Here is a 21,709-nt window from a genome sequence, read left to right on the forward strand (position 1 = left end):
TATGAAACATGTTAAATGTTGATGTAAAAAGCCTTGTCTTGTAAAAAGCCTTCAGCCATGTCTGGCATTACCAGATCGAATTAACCCTATAATTATCCCACCTGTTAGATTACCGTTCCCCTTCTAAATTTTTCACACACCCAGCAGTAAATACAGGAGATGCTTAATTATTCAACAGTTCTCCAAAATGGTTTCTCTTCTCTGCATGGGAGTGCAAGACTAATTGCTTTCTTTTTAATGAACTAACACTGACAGCTAATTTACAGTAATGAACACGAGAGAAGCATTTGAAACTCATTTTTGTTAAGTAAGAAATTATTTTTGTTATATAACACACCCTTGAAAAAGCATATTTCAGTCTGCCTTGTACAAGCGGAGCTTTTTAATATAATTTAGCACTATGCAGGTTCATGATGTCAAAATGAGGTGACGTGACCTCTGATGTTTCCTGTAATGTTCAGTTAACCTAAAATGTCTTTGCTATCATGTTTCCATGTGCATTTGGATTGAGGGTTCATGCACATTCACATGAGATCTTGGTGACGCAACTAACTCCCATTGCTCTGTTGGGTCCTCTAATTACCGGATACACCTCCCACCAATACAGTGCACATGAAAGGCTGCTGGTGGTCTCTATTCTCTGCCTGATGTCCCTGATTACTGTTTGGGTGAACTCTGCAATGAATCATTTAGCAGATAAGAAGAGGAGGTGCTCAGAGTTCTGATAGTCATGCTTATAAATATGGTGGCGGTTGGTAAGATTTTTAAATCTCTGCTCTGCTCAAGAATACAGAAAAAACAGTAATATTGTGAAATAATTTAACAATTTAAAATAACTGTTTTATTTTTTAATCAATTTTAAAATGTAGTTTATTCCTGTGATGCAAAGCTGAATTTTCAGCATCATTACTCCAGTCTTCAGTGTCACATGATCCTTCAGAAATCATTCCAATATGATGATTGTGGGCATAGGAAACATTATCAATGTTGAAAACAGTTGCGCTCAGAATTCTTCTCAGAAAAAACTTCAAAAGGGACAGACTTGGTTTGAAAGAGAACATTTTGAACCGTTTAAAAGTCTGTACTGTCTACTTTATACATTTTTGCTGAATAAAATCATTAATTTCGTTCAAAAACATTAAAAATCGTACTGACCCCAAGCTTTTGATGGGTACTGTAAACATAGATTCTTAAACGTAAAACGTTTAAGCAGATTTGTAGCGGAAATCTAAAAATGAACAACATTGAAAGCACTTCTCTGTCAGCTTTTCCGCAGTGCTTGGATTTGTGTAAATGAAAAAGATGTCATATGACAGTGTTTTGGCTGATGCCAGTGCTTCACTGCCTTCCCTGATAAGGGTTCCAGAGGCTTAGTCCCTCATAGAGACTGATAAGCAGTGGAAAATCTCTGGGCTGAAGCTGAAAGAATGTGAATTTATTCTCTTGGGAATACAGTGATGATTACTATGGGCACAGCGCCGATCTGGTGCCTGACCCACATGAACACGAGAGCAGTTGAGGGTCCACAAAAGATTGATCCACACAGACAGAAAGTAGTCTGAAAGCAGTCTCTTATGCTTACCAAGGCTGCATTTATTTGATCAAAAATACAGTAAAAATTGAAATATTGTGAAATATTATTCCCATTTAAAATGACAGCCTACTTATTTATATTATTAAATGTTGTTTATTCCATGTGATGCAAAGCTGAATTTCCAGCAGCCATTATTCCAGTGTCACATGAATCTTCAGAAATCATTCTAATTGTTTATTTGGTGCTCAAGAAACATTTCATATTAATGTTATTATCATTTACGTTAAAAAGTTGGGTTCGGGATTCTTTGATGAATATAAAGTTCAAAAGCAGCATTTATTTGAAACCGAATCTTTTGTAACTGAGTTAAAAGTATTAATAAAAAAAATCTTACTGACTTCAAACTTTTGAACTGTAAATTTCAACATCTTTAACAAGCACAAACTGAGCTGTAATGGTCAGTTTTAAGAATTATGCACCTACAGTATTTAGATGACCTGGAATGGCATTGATCAGTGACAATGTTGGAATTGGAAAAACACTCTCAGTTCTCCACTCCTCCCCTCTTATGATTTATGGATGTGTCAGCCATTTGAAGTGTCACATGGTTCTAATGCTAATCTACTGTTTGTTTTATGCAGTGCTCTGTGTGTGTCTTTCTGCAGGGTCATTGGCGGTCAGTGGGATGATAGTGAGGTGGGTTGGAGTCTGGATTGACGGAGCATGGTGAAGCACCAACCCTTACAGGTCTATGAGAGACAGCTGTGTTTGTCATGTCTTACCGGAATATACGGCTGCCGGTGGAAACGCTACCAGCGGTCACATGATGACACCACCAAGGTGAGTTACCCTGTCTCTAAGCCATCTGGCTGTGACTTGAAGACTTTATTAAAGCTCAAATCCCACAGCTAAAATGAAAGATGTCTCATTTTAATTCATCGCACACACCTTTTACCTGAGTGTTTTTGCTAACAGTTTTGCTGTGGTGAAGTTTTTTGGATCAGATTTCAACAGTGATTAAATCCAGTTCACATTGCCCCAACAAGCGACATCATTTCAAAGAAGCTAACGTTGTTTTTTCTGATTCTTAGTCATTTCATTCTGTTACTACTTAAAGACTCAAAACAAATAAAGAGTCTGTTTAACCAATTCATTTTAAAAGAACCAACCCAAAATATTCTGAATCACATCAGTGGTTCATTCGCGAATCAGACTACACTGATCGTGACATGTTTGTTGTTGTGTGGTGTCCAGTGGAACAGTGGAAGTCAACTGACTTGGCCATAGGACCCACATTTCCCATGGTCATTTAGCCGCTACCTTTTTTTTTTCGTTTTTTTGTGGAATTTGACCTAATTCCTATTTAATTAGCCTATATAATTATTATAAATGTGCGTAAAAAAAACCCGTTGCATGCTCGTAATTTATTTTTGCACTTTATGAAGTGATATACATCACATGCCTCCGCATTTGCACGTGCTATGAGTACAGTATAACGGCTAACAGGACAGGAAAGTTCGTTTTTCTGAGGTGAGATGCTTTATATTTTGTAACAAGCTATGAAAATAACGTTAAAATAATAATACTGACATATAACCTGACATCTCATCTGACTGAAGAATCTAAATCAGGCAATATGTTTTTCTCAGGCGCTCTTTACTTAAAGGGATAGTTCACTTTGAAATTAATTTTTGGTATGTTTTAGCTTACCTCAAGGGCATCCAAGATGTAGGTGTCTTTTTTTCCGCAGTAGTTTCAATTTTGATATTTTTAGGTCAAACCGTTCTTGTCTGTCAGTCATATAATGCAGGTCTATGGTCATTATCTCAAAACACAAGCACAGAGTCCAAATTAAAACAATTCCCCGTCGTCCAAATTAAACAATTCCCCATCGTAAGTACACATTGATGGCCTAAGACACGAAACGAGCGGTTTGTGTGAGAAAACGAACAGTATTTATATCGTTTTTACCTCTTATACGCAGACATGTCCGAGTGATCTGATCTGACGTGTACGCAGACTGGTGCATAGATATATACACACTAGATGTCGCCTTGTCTACGGCAGTTCATTGGAACGAATGTCTTTAAGGCGACATCTAGTGTATATATCTATGCACCAGTCTGCGCACACGTCAGATCAGAACACTTCGACATGGCTGCGTATAAGCGGTAAAAACGATATAAATACTGTTCGTTTTCTCACACAAACCGCTCGTTTCGTGTCTTAGGCCATCAATGTGTACTTACGATGGGGAATTGTTTAATTTGGACGACGGGGAATTGTTTTAATTTGGACTCTGTGCTTGTGTTTTGAGATAATGACCATAGACCTGCATTATATGACTGACAGACAAGAACGGTTTGACCTAAAAATATCAAAATTGAAACTACTGCGGAAAAAAAGACACCTACATCTTGGATGCCCTTGAGGTAAGCTAAAACATACCAAAAATTTATTTCAAAGTGAACTATCCCTTTAAACTGCGTCTGACAGAAGAGTCAACAGCGTTCACACGTCTTTCAAAATAAAAGTCTTGCATTCAAAAAACATAGAATTATGTTGTTTGTTGTTGTTTCTTTGACTGCAAACTCCTCGAAACTTTATCTTGCGTCCCACAGAAAACAGCTTAGGTTCATAACGTTTAAGTAACAACCTAAACATATACAGATTGTTTGGAAAGTGTAATAGGTTAACTGGGATTGGAAATTAATAAGGTCACATGATGAGTCATAGTTTCCAAGAAAACCTTTTTGAGAAGTTCAAAGTTCAGATTAGTCAAGGGTCACTGTGCAGTCAGGTCAGAAATTCATTGGCTGATTGCAAACTCTGTGTTCCCTTGTGTTCTTTATCTGTGTCTATCTTTGTTTTGTGCATAGACATAGGTGATGTAGTGTCAATATGAGAACACAAGCTTATTAAGGAACTCTAGGTCACTTAGAGGTCAGTCGTTTAAAAAGCTTTCTAAGTGTAGTGAACCAACATTTGTACTGTAATAGTATACATGTGAAATAACCAGACTAATGAGAACTAAAAAAAGAGAAAAAAACAAATGGAGCCTGCCATTAGATTTCATAAGACTTGATTTGAATGTGTTTTAATGACAGATTTTAATGTATTAGATTATGTTCTAGAAATTGATTTACTTCAGCAAGCAAATATTAGTCATAGAGGATAAAATCATTTACTTAGGAACCACATTAATCATACTCTTTTTATTTGAGGGTCTTTTGACTGGGGTTTGCTTACGTCTGCTTCAATAGAGTCAAGTATATGTAAGTAACGATCGGTCTCTTATGCGTCAAAGCACTTTTTGTCTAGGATGCCGCTTCCATGAAGTTAATTAAAGGACATGTGCTGAGCATCAGGGGAATTGTGATGTTATATATGTGTGTTGAAAGAGCTGCCTCCAGACTGCCAACAAATGGTATTATCCTCGTTGTCTAATGCAGTGAGCGAGGCCAAGAGTCCACGAGGGTGCTTTAGTAAAAGAAGACTTTAATCAAAACATTGCAGGTCTGTATAAATTTTACGTTAGTGGAATAGGGACAGCGTCAAGGGAACATGTGGCCTTTCATGTTGTACATACCCTTTGATTTGCCACAGAAAGTGTTACGCTAATAAACATCCTCTAGTTTTTTTTCCTTTTCCATGATCTCTCTAAGGACTTTCAGTAGCTCAAAAACACACATGTGTTAGTGGAAAAACTATAACCCTTCCTTTTCATGCATGTTTTTTTTAAGCAAGCAAATAAAATATCCAAAACTCCCTGGAGGTGCATTTATTAAATGTTTGCTTTCCTTCAGAGAGAGTTTTTCCTTTGAGCATTATTGTTTTCAGTTGTGTACTCCGTAAAGGTCCCTGTGGGAGAAGAGAGTTGGGACACAATTGCTTGTCAGAGAATCGGGCTGTAAGATGAGACGGGAGCAAAAGGAGAAGACTTTGTGTTGAAAATCAGTGACACAGATTTTTGACCGTGGTCATGTTGCTGAGAGAAGCAGGAGAGATGGTTGTCAGAGAAACCAAGATAAAGTTGGAATCTTATCAGTACAGATGCATGTTAATAGTGAAAGGAGGAGCATCACTTGGCACCAGGGAGTCTAAATTTGTCTAAGGAATCTGTCTGAGAGTAAGTTTGATAATCATTGTAAAAAATTTACTGTAAAACAGCACACTAATGTATACATATACTGTAAAATTACAGTAGACATAATGTATAATTTGTTATTGGTCCTTATATTATAGACATGACTGATTCATCAAATAATGCATATAAATAATTTTATATATTATTATATAATGAAATAAAGTTTTCGTTTATATTTGCTTTTTTTGTTTTGGGAAATGTACTTTGTTAATATATTTGTGGTATATCAAAGTGTAATACTATTTTCATCCAAAAACATTGCCTTACCACCTTCATGGTAGGGGCATGAGCTTGCTTTTTTTGGATTCAGAACATAATGTGAGAACCAGATGAAGATGTGCATCGCATATCTCCTATCAGTGTGCGGTTGGATCAATGCCTAATACAATAAAATGAGCGAAAAGGGAGCAGATATACATTTCCATTTTAATTCCACAAAAGGAGACTAAGCCATTGCCCTGGTTTCCTGTTGTTCTCTGGCTCTCAGATGCTTGTACTGTGCTGTCAGCAGTTTCGGCTCAGTCTTGACTGTCCATTGCGGGAGGCCTGACCCTGTCCACAGAAACAGCCAGTTCAGCTGTCTGTAAGTGAGAGAGACAGATAGAATGGTGTCAGTTCTCAATGAATGCAGCTAATGTCGTTTCCTGTCACTTTTAAATGAAACAGGATATGATATTTTACTCATACAAAACAATTTGACCTTTGTCCCATCTTGCCACAGTTGATCGCTTCAGAGCCCAGCTCTCATCCTCATATGACACACTAAACTCTGGGGTGTGAGGTCTGGGATTATACAAAGCGCATCCATATTTCATGATTCCAGACTCAAATCTGTGGAATCACTGGAGCGGTGAGATTCTATGTGGCATTTCAAACTCAATACAAAAGCTTTGTGATTTAACCCCAGAAACAGCATGGCATACAGGGATCTAATACGTATAATATGTTCTGTTGAATTATTCCATATGAAGCCTGTATTTGTTCTGGGTAGTCTGAGTGTGACAGAGAAATGTGTGATTGTCTCCTGTTTAAGCTGTAAGCTGTGCTCCACTGAAAAGAGATCCCTCCTCAGTAATAATTGAGAGTTTTTCCATTTACGCATCCCAACACAAAGGACACATGAATAGAAGTGTCCTTTTCTCCCATGGGCCCCTGCATGGTCTGTACAAGCCAATATACACACAATAACAGCAGCGACTGACATGTAGTGAATCAACTGTGATCAGTTACATACACTACCATTCAAAAGTGTAGGATTTGTACAGTATTTTTTTAAACAGGTCTCTTATGCTCACCAAGGCTGGATTTATATGATCAAAGATACAGTAAAAAAAAAAAGAAGTAATTGTGAAATATTATTCCAATGTAAAATAACTGTTTTCTGTTTTAATATATTTTAAAATGTAATTTATTCCTGATACCAAAGCTGAATTTTCAGCATCATTACGCCAGCCTGCTTTCATCCTCTCAGATTTGCTGCCAAAACCTCTCAGGATCTACCCACTCCACACAGTTCCCCTCTTTTCTATCATTTTTAATCTGAGAGAGGTTGACAGCTCTAACATTAGTGATTGACAGTAAAGATTAACTCGCAATGTGTGGTATACATGTGTCAATGACACGACAGACAGCTAGTTGTTTACTTTGCTTTCATTCATACAGCACTCAACAACTGAAATGTCTCTTTGGTTATAGAATGTATTTGTCAGTGTCTTTCATAACAAATTTGGCTTTGTGCTAACCATATTTAACTATATTTAGGGGGAGGTGGGGTGATATATCCCTTTCAACATCTTTTTAAATGGAGTTCAAATACCTTTTGGTCTGGTGAAAACACGTTAGTATAAACATTCTCCTTTTCCATTCAGTACTGAGGGCAGGGTGTCACCATAGGCATGATACACAGTGACAGACCGTGACTCCAGCCTACAGCAGGTTCAGAACTGCCACCAAAAATCTATGTTTTCCCTCAGGGTGAAGACTGTCATTTCCAGTGGATTGGAAGAAACCCACAGACCTGTACATGCATCTTCAGACCGCATCAGCAACAAACTGAGGCTCTTAAACTCTTGCCATCCCTCAGGAATACAGATTATATTTGTGATTGCTTTCTGTTCCCCAGACGCTGTTTTGCACGTAGTAATCCGTTTCACTGCAATGTTCTTGGATTCACATGTAGGAAGACTTTGCTTTCAGATTCTCTCCACTCTTCTGCCAGTGCTGTTGCTGTCATTCAGGGCTCACGTTTACAGAAGAGAGCAGCATTTTTAAATGGCTTTGATGAATTGATCTATGTGTGTATCCTAGTGCCAGCATTTCCTACAAGGTGACCTACAATGCATGCTCTTGTCAGATTTAATCTTTCCGGTCCATCAACATGGAGATTATTAGGTTACGGTTATATTTTTCATTGGAGAAGAGAGAAAGATATTAAAAGGGATAGTTCTAAATTCTGTTGTTTTGGATTCCATTGACTATCATTGTATGGACAACATTTTAACATTTTCCCCAATGACATCTTCAATCTGCTTATGTTCCTCGGGAGCTTTTCAATGGGTTGATGACTAATTGATGACAGAATTAAAATGTTTGGGTTAACTGTGGATTTGAAGTATGGATAAACAAAGATCTTGGCTATTCATTGCTTTTAAATCGAGATTTATGTAGCTACATCTGACCTTTAGTTCTCTGATGAAGATGTTTTTCCATGTTTAAAGTACATTATCCGTTTTGTTCCTTTTGCACATTTGAAAAGGCAGCTTATGAAAGCACTCTTTGTGGCAGCCGCCACAACATTACACATTATTGACCCACAGTGATTTTTACATAACAATTAACATCAATGGAAACTCGTTGAATAGAAATAAGCAGAGTGTAATTTCAAGTGGAAATTTGTCCGGATCACTGCATTTACATTTAGACATCTAGCATGTCTGACTGTAACCTTCAGGCAGACACTGTCGAGCTTTAGTGAAACTACTTTCGGGACCAAAAATACCCTTATGTAAATGCCAACACTATAGTGAGAATTTACATAGCACCTTTCCCACTATTACTGCTGGACTATTCAGTAGAAATGATCCAACTAACCTAGTAGTGCTATATTGAATCCATGTGGTTTAGTAAAGTCATTTTGCATAGTCTTTGTATACTGACACTTTTAATTCCATCTGACCTCAATTTTACCTCCAATGACATTTCTTTTCAGTTGTCTAGTCTGATTTTGAGACCCGTATTTGAAAGGTGCTTCTGTACACCAGTAAAATAACCACTCTATGAATAGATCGCATATTTTGTTTTTTGAACGGTTCTGTTAATGGATTGTGTGACATCTGTTCCGGAATGGGTCAGTCTGTAAAAAAGGGACTTGATTTTGCACCTCACTCACCGATGAGACTTACAGCTGAGGGACTGTTATGAAATGACGTTGTTCTGCTACTTTTTCTCTCTCCGCTCATTTCCACCCACTGCCTCTCCTTTACTCTCTCCCATCGGGCAGCTGGCCTCCCCGTGTTCTTTGCCCTTTGCCTATGTGGAATAGATATTTAGCAGTCAGTCTACAGTTGGCAGATGTGTGCGGTAAATGCTGTATGAATAAATACTATGATTATGGGGCATCAAAGTTAAAGCACTCCAAGGAAAAGCTGTTTTTTGCTGTTTGTATGCCTCTATCTGTCATGTTTTTGGGCAGTGGTTCTGCTCGTTTCTTTGCTCAGGAAATGCTAAAGAAGCTAATTTTCATAATTGCAGCCAGTGCTTGGCAGATCTTAGTTTGAGATATTGTTATTATGCCCATATTTCAGCATCAGATAAGCCTGTTTAACTTAATGAAGATAATTAAAGGCAACCACTGTAACCATGCCATTTCACCCCACCTTAACCAATTAGCGATAGTCCAAGTCGTTTACTTTACAGCATTAAAACTAATGTGCCATGCAAAGCTTTGCTGGGATCGTTTTGAAGGGAATTGTTACTTTGATTTTACCTTTAGATTTGTTCATAGAAGTGTTTCTGTGCCCATAGGCGATTTCGTCATGAGTCATTTTGTACCCACCACTTTTAACTTAACGTCCATAATAATTGGACTTTGGGTTAGATTTTTGACAGTTTTCAGTGGTTATGAGGAGCAATGTGAGAGAAATTTGGTGATTTATTTATTTATTTTGGTAATCATTGTTTAGGTACATTAAACCACGTCATGTCATATTGTCAACATGGTACTTACAGTATGAAACAGAATAGTGGGTCATAGTCTAATGCTTTTTGTCTTTTCTTCTTCATAAAACGAGTCGAACATCACATTTTTGTATACATTTTTATTTATTTACATTAGTAAGCTACAGGACATTGTCTTTCAAAACATGACCTGCGCGAAAGAGAGAAAAAAAATGAATGCCTTTGTACCCAGCACTTCTGAAAATGCACTTCCGAATGCGTCTCTGTCCCCAGCACATTCCAAACCCAACTGACTCCCATGTCTGTGCCTGACATAACTCTGTGATTTGTAACAATAAGACATTTAAAGTCCAGACAGTGGACTTGCACAATACAAATTCAACACTCCCCTCAGGAAATAGTGGAAAAAAAAGTGAGTTTACTTTGGTACTAAGTAGTGAAGTGGCGCTGCCATCTCAGATCAGCGGGACAGAATCAAACTTTGAGGCTTAATGATAAGATGATATTCTCGTTTAGAGGAAACACAGTTTGCTCTGAATCCCTTCTGTCGAGTTGTCTCCTGGTGTTTGCTTATCGACCCTGATGATGTCATGGCAATCTGCTACAACCACGACAGTGCCAAAAACACAGCTGAGTTTATCAATTCATATGCTGAACTATCTTCATCTTAAGATTGTGTGTTCAAGGTTATGAGGGATGAGTCATTCAGGCCATGAATAAATCCCTTACTTAAACTATTAAACTTTGGCGAAAAACTTGTCCCACAAGGCCACAACGAATGATATCAAATTATGCAGCGTGTTTTCGAAGTGATCTGATCATTGATTATGATCTGACTTAATAATGATAAATCTTATGCTTAAAAAACATCACAGGCTGTCTGAATGCGCCAAATCAATAGCACACCATAAAACAGGTCAAATGTCAAATGTGGTTTTGTTTTTCCAAATGATTTTTCCATCGAATTAAAAAATTTAAAAAACACCAGACTGAGAACAACAGAAATGTTTAACACTGACATGGGATGTGGGGGGATGATGCAGGGTGTTGCTATATGGTGAATAAATCCCTAACTTAAACTATTAAACTTTCCCACAACGAATGATTCTTCAAATTATGCTGCATGTTCAGGAGAAATGGGCTTTTGGTTTTCGAAGTGATCTGATTTATGATTATGATCTGACTTTATAATAAATCTTATGCTAAAAAAACATGGTAGTATTGTGTATTTAATTGTGCATGCTCATTGTCCCCTTTTTCATATGTAAATTACCTTTGCTGTCATCGAATGCTCACTCAAAGTTAATCTTTAAAAACAACATTTAACATTTAGCTAATAAAAATGAATATTTATACTGTATATTATAATGTTAAACACCCTGTATAGCAACACCCTGCATCCCCCCACATCCCATGCCAGTGTTAAACATTTCTGTTGTTCTCAGTCTGGTGTCATTTTTAAATTCGATGGAAAAATCATTTGGAAAAACAAAACCACATTTGACATTTGACCCGTTTTATGGTGTGCTATTGATTTGGCGCATTCAGACAGCCTGTGATGTCGGTGTGAGATCTCAGGTTTAGCAGCATTTATTTGTGTGAATTATTTTTCTGCTTAGAAACTACCCATAATCCTCTTTATCCATCTATATTTAGGTGTTTTTGGACGATGGAGCTTAGGAATTAATACGTGCTTTCTAACTGCTTTTTGTGAACATTTCAAAACTGTTTTCATTGCTCTGCTCCCTCATGACAGACTATATTTTCATTCTTTGTGTAGTGACGAGGAAGAAGATTGACAGTGTGAGTACTTTGTGTCCCCGCTATTTTTTTATTGAAGTAAGTGCTGTCATTCTGCATTGTCTTTATTTTGCAATGAGAACCGAGTGAATTTCTTTATGTAACCATGTTTTATTTTATTTTTCACTTTTATTTCATTTCTAATTTTTCTTTTTTTGACCATGCTGTTCTGAAAAAAATCAGGTTTTCATTATACTGGCTGGTTTATACCTGTTTTTTTTGGTCTCCTTTCAGTTCATAATGTGAAGGAATTAGAAGTTGTCTGCCATATACAGAACTGACACTAAATCACCAGGGTGGATTAAAGAGGAAAACCATTAAGGAAAATTACTCTGATTTGAAAATGATAGTAACGTTAGTCCATTCGAACATTAAAGCATTATTTATGTCTATAAATAAATGAATGTTTTTAATGTTTTTTTTCATGGTTTATGTAATTGCACACTAGCCATTTAATTAATCCACAAACCCAATTATCTTGTGTGCTGTAGACAACGCACTACTCTGTGAGCCAAATAAATGGTGATATTTTTAGGTTCGGACTTTATTCACAGGACATTGGTTATTGTTAAGAGGTTGGCTGAGCCAGGGGTGTATGTGCAAACCAAAAAATAATAATGTGTGGGAAGTGCTGGTGATATGCTGAAAATTAAACTCTGTCTCAAAGAAGGTGTTGTTGAATAGGCTACTTGTTTGTATATGTTTGAGAAATGCTAATATAAAATGCTAAATACTGTACCAATTCCATCCACTGGAAGATGTAAACTGGAGAAGAAATACCAGAGTGGCTAACATGGTACTAAAAGAGCTTACCAAATCAATGATATTTTCATTTCAGTCCATAATTTATCTATAATAAAACAAATCAATATAGGATATTTAACAAGGCACTTCCAGTTTTTAAATAAACATTGATGCAAAGACCATCGGCTGAATAAGCATAATTTGTTACATTATGTGAGTAAAGTATGGGGAAATGTATATTTAATTATTGCAGATTTTGCAATTTGCGTTTTGATTCATCTCTTGATGTCTAAGAAAGTGAGCTGAATTCAGGCAACAAGAAGGCCCTCTGTTGTACCCTGCTGAGAGCAGAACTAATGTTTTAATAATGAATCTGTGATGAAGGCAGATCTCACTATTGAACCAGCTCTATTCAGATTAATTGAGTTTCATATGAGTATGCAGTCATGTCCTGAGGCATTATGAGAACTCCATATTAAATTTCACTGAATTTTTAAACAGTGTTGACAGTATTTTGAAATTTTGTTCTCCTTCTAGGTCTCGAGATTATCTTTTGGCACAGTTTCTCACAGTGACCGTATTGTTGCATGCTGATACCAACCTATTTAATAATACTTGTTGATCGACACAAATTATGGAACAGATTTTTTTAAAACTCTTATTTACTTATTTTTTTTTTTGTGTGTGTGTGTTTTTCTGTTCCAGTGGGAGTGTTTATGGACCTTCATTCTCTTCTGCACTTTCTCCTTGTTACTGGTGTGGTTTTACTTCTGGTGGGAGGCCCACAATGACTACAGCGAGTTTAACTGGTGAGTAAGCCTTTTAAAATCACACACTTTCATCAACGATCCCACAATCTCTGTTTCTCTGCACAGATACATCTAAGAAACTCATGAGCTTTCCCGAAACAAATTTGGTATAATCCTACGCTTAAAGTAATCCAGAGATCATGGAAAAGGCTCTGATGGAACAGATTGCAACTTTAATAGATAGGCTGGACTGTTTTTGGCTAGGATTTAGAATGGAATTGCTGATTGCACATACTGTGCAGTATATACAAATACTACTTTTAGTATTTAAAACAGTATGCATTATGCAATGAATTAGAGTAGTATGCTACATTGCATTGCATACTGGTTACATATTTAATCCAGCTAATTATCATCTTGAATAAAAGCAGTTATTTTGTATTTTTAATGCAAGGTTGTATAAGGTTTGTCAGTCCAATTAATCATTGAGTCAAGAAACTTATGCTGATAATCGAGGCTGCTATCATTTCCAGTTAATTTGTCAAACATTAAACGGAAGGGCAAGTCGAGCAGAGTGCATTTTGGGATATAGGACCAAGGGCAGTGTTCTTTGTGGTGTGTTTCGCTCATTTATGTGAACTAAATGTTTACATAAAATACAGAAATAAAATACACATACATGCATATATAGTAATTAGTAGTCAAATCGATCAATTGCGATTAATCGCATCTAACATAAAAGTTTGTGTTGTTTACATAATATATGTGTGTATACAGTATATTATATTTATACATACACACACATTTATTATGTAAACAAACTTTTATGTTAGATGGAATTAATTGCGATTAATCGAATATTTATTTATATATAAAATGTATTTTATTACATTATATATAATATAGTATATCGGCATAATGCTGTATAATATTAACACACAAAAAGACTTGCATTTACATTCAGTCATGGTTTAGCTATTAAATACATTTTTAGGCAAATCAAATTTATTTATAAAGCGGTTTCATTTTTTTCAGCAGTTTTTTTCAGAAAACAATAAAAGAGAAAGAAAAAAACAATTAAATGCCATATGCACAAACAAATAACAAGACAGCAGAAGACACAGATGTAAACTACAGCCACATACAGTATATTACGATTGGACAGTATTGGTTATAGAAAACAAGTGAGGGGGCAGTTGCATTTTGATCAAGCTGTAGGCGTACCAATGAAGATTGACAAACACCTATATTAAGCATTACAGTAATCGAGGCGTGACGAAACAATACTACATAATCTTCCATTTCCCAGGAGCCACATACTCCGTAAAACAGGTTGAGGACATTAAAAACAACGTGACAGTAAAAGCCATTGTTTGCTTTTTTCCTCAAGGTCGTTTTCTCCTGATCCTCCTGATCTCCTTTTTAATTCTGTTTTCTTTTCCTTTTCAATGTCACTTCTCTCCTTCTTTGTGGCCTCCACCTCCTCCCACACAGTCTCATGGGAGGTACATTGTCCTTGATCTTACTGTAGAGGACAAAAGGGGTTGATTCACAGCGAACTCCAGTTAATGCCCAGAGGGACCATGCAAGCATGTAGAATCTGTGATCAGGCAGGAGAGGCATCAAACCCTCGATCTGGCTCCGCCCACAACGCTGCAGTTTTGCCTGTCAGTTCAGAAGGGTGATCTATGACATGCCCACCCCTTTTCCATTCTGATTCTAGGCTCAGATAAACATACTAACATATTGCTATTGCTGCAGTATATACTATGTCAGTAAGATTTTTTTATGTTTTGAAAAGAAGTCTCTCATGTTCTCCCAGGCTACATTTGATCAAAAATACAGTAAAAACAGTAATATTGTGGAATTATTATCACAATTTAAAACGGCTGTTTTCTAATGTCATTGATTCCTGTGAAGGCAAAGCTGAATTTTTAGCAGCCATTACTTCATTACTTTAGCAGACAGTCTTCATTCCTTTAGAAATCATTCTAACACTCAAGAAACATTACTTATATTATATGAAACATATTACGTTGAAAACATTCATTTAACATTCTTTTAAAGGTGCTTTCACGCCATGTAAAAAGCCTTCATGTGCTTGTTGAACTTGTAATTTTCTGAGAGCTATGACTTGTTACCCGTGGCCGCTGTATCACCTGACCCCTGCAGATTTAAAGTGTGTTCGACTTGAAGCTGCACTGACTGATTGGTGAATGACATCAAAGTACCGCGAGAGCGTTTCGAAAGCGTACTGAGCGGTTATTACGACATGGCGTGAACGCAGTATAACATTTGCATTATATTAAAACAACTTTTTTTATAAAGATGTTGACTTAATACGACTCTCTGAATTAAAAATAGCATAAAGATGTCAACAGCATACTACAGTTTGAAGCATATTGTGGAATAATATGCACTTTTTCAGGATATAAAGGATATACTACACATTGAGTAAACATAGGCCGGTATTCAATTCTGATCAAAGCCGTTGTGCCTAGATGTTGAAGAAAGCTAATACTGACCCTGATACTGTGCCTCATGGTCTCATATGCTTTATCTCCCTTTGTTTCAAAGATGCGCACAAGGCAGATGATGCTTTTTGTAAAACAGATGCTTCTCTGATTCATCTCTTTGGTAAAAGTATACTTATATAATCCAGAGCTCTCATGAGAGCGAGCAAGAGAAATTTGGAGCCTGTCAAAAGATTAGTAGCTTCTATTTGTTTTTCAGGGGCTTGGTTATTTGGTTAGGTCTGAACATTATGGAGGACACCCACGAATTCTAATGCTGAATAATCAACTTCTAACAGTTTTCCGGTATTGTGCTCCCACAGGTTTTTATATAACCGTTCAGGGGAGTGGAGCGATGGAACCATTCCCATATTGGCCACAACGGCAGCTGGCTTCACCTATATTGCATTTTTAATGGTGAGTTGTAACTGCTCTGTAGCACTGATACGGCACTGTGGGTTTGCATACCAAAACCTCTCTAGAACCACTAACGCTTTAAATATCTCTCTCACACATGTGTACATGTCACCATTCAGCATTATTTTAGCTTATTTTAGTTATCACTTTATCTGAACAGTTGCTGTCACCCGGTTTTTCGTTAAACTTTAATATTTGTCCTTTTTCGGTCCAGATTTTAGCCCTGTGTCATGTAGCTGTCGGACAGCAGTTAAACCTTCACTGGCTCCACAAGGTACCTGTCAACCACTGAAATGTTTTTTTTCCCCAGAATAGAAATAGAAAACCTAGTCCGTTTGTGTGAGACAAACAAAATTAACCTTGACACAGTGTCACAAACACCTTATGCCCTGAGGCTTTCTGGCCACATTGAGAGAGTATAAGTTGTATTTCCTGTTTGTTTATGAACAGAGAAGGAAGCATAGTTCGGTTTGCTGAGAATAAATTAAGTAGAATTGTGTAATATGACTTTTAACTGAATTAACTGGTTTTTCTCACTAGATTGGTGTGACAGTTGCTTTGCTCGCTACAATAATTGGCGTGATATCTGTCACTCAGATGTGGGGAGAGGAATGGGATGTAGTTTGGATTTCTCTTCAGGTATGTTCTTTTAGAAATCTGATCTCCAGGTTTCAGATAGTCCTGAAAAGCCTGGTAAAAATGTCAGGGATGTTCCTATATACGTTTTTCTAGTTAGACTACCCTTCAAAAGTTTGGGGTCAGTACGATTTTTTGTTGTTGAAAGAAATGAACACTTTTATTCAGCAAGGTTGCATTAAATTGATCAAAAGTGACAGTAAATACATATGTAATGTTACAAAAGATTTATCATTCAAATAAATGCTGTTCATTTGAGCAATCTATACATAAAAAATAAAAAAAATCCTGAAAAAAGTATCACTGTTTTCACAAAAATATTAAACAGCTCAACTGTTTTCAACATTGAAAATAATAAGAAATGCTTCTTGAGCAGCAAATTAGCATTTTAGAATGATTTCTGAAGGATCATGTGACACTGAAGTCTGAAGTAATGATGCTGAAAATTCAGCTTTGCCATCACAGGAATAAATTACATTTTAAAATACATTAACATAGAAAACATTTAATTTAAATTGCAATAATATTTCACAGTATTACTGTTTTCTGCTGTACTTTTGATTAAATAAATGCAGCTTTGGTGAGTGTTAGAGATTTCTTTCAAAAACATTAAAACATCTTACAGACCCCAAACCTTTGAACGAGAGTGTATGCTTCAGGCTAGAAGTTTATCTTGAGTGTGCGATCTCTCTCTGTAAACTGATTTTTCTACAGACACTTTAAAGGCTTAGTTCACCCTAAAATTAAAACGATGTCATTATTTACTCACCCTCATGTCGTTGCGAACTTGTAAGACTTTCGTTTATCTTTGGAACACAAATGAAGATATTTTTGATGAAATCTGAGAGCTTTCCATCCCTCAATTGACAGCTACGCAACTACCACTTTGACGCTTCAATAAGTTACATACAACTTAAACTAATCCATATGAATAGATCGGTTTAGTCCAACATTTTCTGGAGACACGATCGCTTTATATGATGAACAGATTGAATTTAGTTTGTTTAGTTTGTTCTTGCTGAAGCTCAAACGTGCTGCGTAACACAAGAATGAACCCCATTGGTTCTTGCTGAAGCTCAAGCGTGCTGCGTAACACACAAGAATGAACCCCATTGGTTCTCGCTGAAGCTCAAGCGTGCTGCGTAACACACGAGAATGAGCTTCATTGGTTCTTGCTGAAGCTCAAACATGATGCGTAACACACAAGAAGGAGCCTCATTGGTTCTTGCTGAAGCTCAAACATGATGCGTAACACACGAGAATGAGCCTCATTGGTTCTTGCTGAAGCTCAAACATGATGCGTAACACACAAGAATGAACCTTATTGGTTCTCGCAAGTCAAGCGAACATGCTTGAGCTTCCGTTTACCACAACTGATGTGTGAGTTGGTGAATGTTTATGTGAATAAAAGCCTTAATTTGGACTAAACCATTCAATTCATATGGATTAGTTTTACGATCTCTTAATGAACTTTTTGAAGCATCAAAGTGGTAGTTGCGTAGCTGTCAATCGAGGGATGGAAATCTCTCAGATTTCATTTAAAAAGATCTTTATTTGTGTTTCAAAGATAAACATAATTCTTACAGGTTTGGAATGACATGAGGGTGAGTAAATGATGACAACATTTTTGGGTGAACTATCCATTTAAGTAAGGTTCCTCAATTTTCTAGACATTTTTCTCATTCTGTCTATGTTTGTGTATTTAGGACAAATGAATGTCTCCATTTTTGTTCAGGCTACTGGTCCCTTCCTTCAAATCGGCGCTTTAGCTGCAACTACCGCTTTGGCCTGGCTGGTGGCAGGACAGGTGGCACGAGGAGAGAAAACCAGTAAGCCGAATTCACTTCCTCGCTCAAAGATCAGGCTCTCAGTTAGACATCATTATTAACCAGATGTTAATTATTAAAGCGATACACAGAGAAACCCTCTATCCCTATTGATACATTCATGTCGTCACACAGACACACATTACTATCTCCACTAGCTCAATGCTCTAGTGTTTCATGTTACAGCATTAGGGGCGAAATTAATAAACTACTATTGATTCTTCATTTCTGTTTACCCAAGCTCATCTGATTCAACTACACACAGATTTAACTGGGTTAGCTCATTTAGTTAATCAGAACAAAATTTCTCTTCCTTCCTCAGGGACATACAGTATACAGAGCCTTTATTAACATGTATTACACTTCATTAACATGAGCTTTATTAACAAAATCAATAGGCACTGCATACACCATGAAGGTGTGTGTGTGTGTGTAAATTAGAATACCGCTGTGGGCAAGTGATGTAATCGGTGTGTGGCTGAACACTGTATAACTCTGGTAACACCAACTATCGCAGCAAGCCTAATGCTGACCAAAGCTGTATTTATTAAATTCAAAATATAATAAAACTGTAGTCAAATTTGTATTATAATTTAAAATAACAGTTTTATTTGGATATATTTTCAACTTTGATTTATTCCTCAGATGCAAAGCTGAATTTTCAGCGTCTTTACTCGTCATGTGATTTAGTACTCAAGGAAACATTTATTATTAATGTCAATTTTGAAACAGATGATATATTTTTGATAAATAGAAAGTTCAAAAGAACGGCTATTTTTTTTAAATATAAATATTTTGTAACATTATAAATGTCTTCACTATCACTTAATTTAATGCGTCGTTGCTAAATAAAAATGATTATGAAATGGAAGACCCCAAACTTTTGATTGGAAGTGTATTTTGTCTTCATTTGTAAGATTTAGAAAAGATTTAGATTTATTCATGTGGATTAACTTTGCATGTGAATTAAAATAGCTGTGTAAGCTCAATTCCACACATCATGTGCTCCTTCATAGTGCAACACAAGAATGTTATACTGTATATTCAGCATTGCTGCGAGGGGAAGATATTGCACATTTTAGCCTAAACTTCTACAGTTTTCTTCTTCAGGACAGCTACTGTCATGGCTCCTCAACTGTCAACATAAATTTACTTACAGTAGCACTAATATTAGAAAGCACATTATGTACAAGGAGACCGCACACTTTAAATGTGCTGGCTAAGCATTCACAGTTACTTGTTCTGAGCTAAAAATTTCATTTAGGCATTTCCTCTTAGCTACTGCAAAGATTATGACATACCACATGTATTCACAATCCAAATAGTTTAAAAACATCTCATTTAAAGCCATTTTATTCCTAAAAAAATGCTTCTTTTTTTTTTGAAGCTATACCATAGTTGTAATTTCAGATAACTAAGTTATTGATTCTTTAGGGTTCCAGATGATGGTTCTCCTCATCTACCTGAGTGTTCTCCTCACGCTGTACTTCATTCCGCTGTCAATCACCTCACCCTGCATTATGGAGCGTGGGAGTCTCAAAGCAGCACCCGCCATCATCGGCCATCAAGGAGCTCCAATGGTAAGCTGTCAAATTGTCAACATTGTTCTGTGCACTTCCTGTCTTCCCTAGATGCTACATCAAGCTCAGGCTACATCACGGATTGGAGGCAGTTTGGTCCTTGCTCTCTCTCTCTCTCTCTAGGCCTCTATCTCTTTCCTGTGTCTTTTTCCATCCCTCACTTTCCCTCTCTTTTTCTTTCTCTCTCTTCATTTATCTTTCTCATATTTCTTTTCCCTGGCTTGTCATAGCTAAATATAACTCTGGTAAGAGCCAGTGAGAATCTCTGTGTAGGCGTTGTTCAAGGTTTGGTGGTTATGAAGGGTTTTCAATACGCTCGTGTGTATCAGTGGTGTATTGTGCGCTGTAATGGCAAATGCACTTTTTATATGCGTGGATGTTATTTTTGTTTGATAGTAGCCGAGAAAAAATGGAAAATGCTGTTGTACATTTGTAGTGAAATACAGTATTTTGGACAGGATTAGTTTTATGAACTACTTGAAGGTATGAATATAGGACATCCATTATTTCATGTACTGATTCAGCTGGAATTGGACTTTCTGTGTCTAGATGTGTACGTTACTAATTATTATACAATATATGTGTTGTATGTAAGTATATGTATGTATGTATGTATATGTATGTATATGTATGTATGTATATATATATATATATATATATATATATATATATATAATATTAACATAGATAATTATAATTGTCACTAATTGAGCACCTAATCAGCATGTTAGAATGATTTCTGAAGGATCATGTGACACAGAAGGAATGGCTGCTAAAGATTTAGCCTTGCCATCACATTTTTTAATATACTGTATATTAAAATAAAAAACAGGTCTTTTTTAATATTTAGATTATTTCACAATATTACTATTTTTACTGTATTTTCTTCAAATTAATACAGCCTTGGTGAGCCTAAAGCCTGGAACACACCAAGCCGACGCAGACGAACTAGCGCTGATGAAAGCCGACTGTGTTGTCGCCTCGCGTCGGGGTAAAAAGCTGCACTTGAACACACCGAGAGAACTACAGCCGACTGTCAGCTAGAATGCGCGTTCTGCGCCTGCGTGTAAATGAGACAACTGTCTATTTCTGCAGATATATTCGTCTATATTCGTCATTCAAAAAGGGAAACCGGCGCTGCCGGCTGCAGTTACACAAACCGTAAACAAAGCAGTGCGTGCTTACCGTTTTGAATATCAATCCTGCTAAACACTGTCTTTATTCCACTCCTCTCGTGTTAATATTGAAATATTCGCCAAGGAACACTCAGATAAGATGACATATCATTAGAACAGCCTTCTATCTGTACCGTTTTGACTTTGCCCGCATTTTTGCTATTATTCTCGTGCACTGACTCGGTCACTAAGCTGAACAGCCAATCAGAGTTCCCTCTTTCACCGACGGCCCGACGCCGATTCAACATGTCGAATCGGCCGTTACAAAGCCGACGAGGACCAATTTCAGCCGACGGTGCGGAACACACTGAGAAGATTTAGTCGGCCGACGCACGGAAACTGCCCGACGGCCGACCGTCGGCTTGGTGTGTTCCAGGCTTAAGATACTTCTTTCATAAATATAAAAAACTAC

General features: G+C 36.8%; 1 protein-coding gene across 2 annotated transcripts in view; it reads left to right on the plus strand.

The window, feature by feature from the left end:
* Positions 1–21,709, plus strand: part of gdpd5b (glycerophosphodiester phosphodiesterase domain containing 5b) — a 48,690-nt gene that overhangs the window by 15,093 nt on the left and 11,888 nt on the right. For both annotated transcript variants that reach the window (XR_014208647.1, XM_082179720.1), the window contains exons 2-8: positions 2,200–2,374; positions 13,107–13,210; positions 15,987–16,080; positions 16,295–16,354; positions 16,621–16,719; positions 18,452–18,545; positions 19,977–20,122. Coding sequence is in view for 1 of the 2 variants with exons in the window: in XM_082179720.1 (XP_082035846.1) it covers positions 2,258–2,374; positions 13,107–13,210; positions 15,987–16,080; positions 16,295–16,354; positions 16,621–16,719; positions 18,452–18,545; positions 19,977–20,122 (714 nt within the window). In the remaining variant the exon portion in view is untranslated. The remainder of the gene's footprint in view (positions 1–2,199; positions 2,375–13,106; positions 13,211–15,986; positions 16,081–16,294; positions 16,355–16,620; positions 16,720–18,451; positions 18,546–19,976; positions 20,123–21,709) is intronic.

Source organism: Leuciscus leuciscus (assembly GCF_965113295.1).
Source record: "Leuciscus leuciscus genome assembly, chromosome: 9".
Taxonomy (NCBI): Eukaryota; Metazoa; Chordata; class Actinopteri; order Cypriniformes; family Leuciscidae; genus Leuciscus; species Leuciscus leuciscus.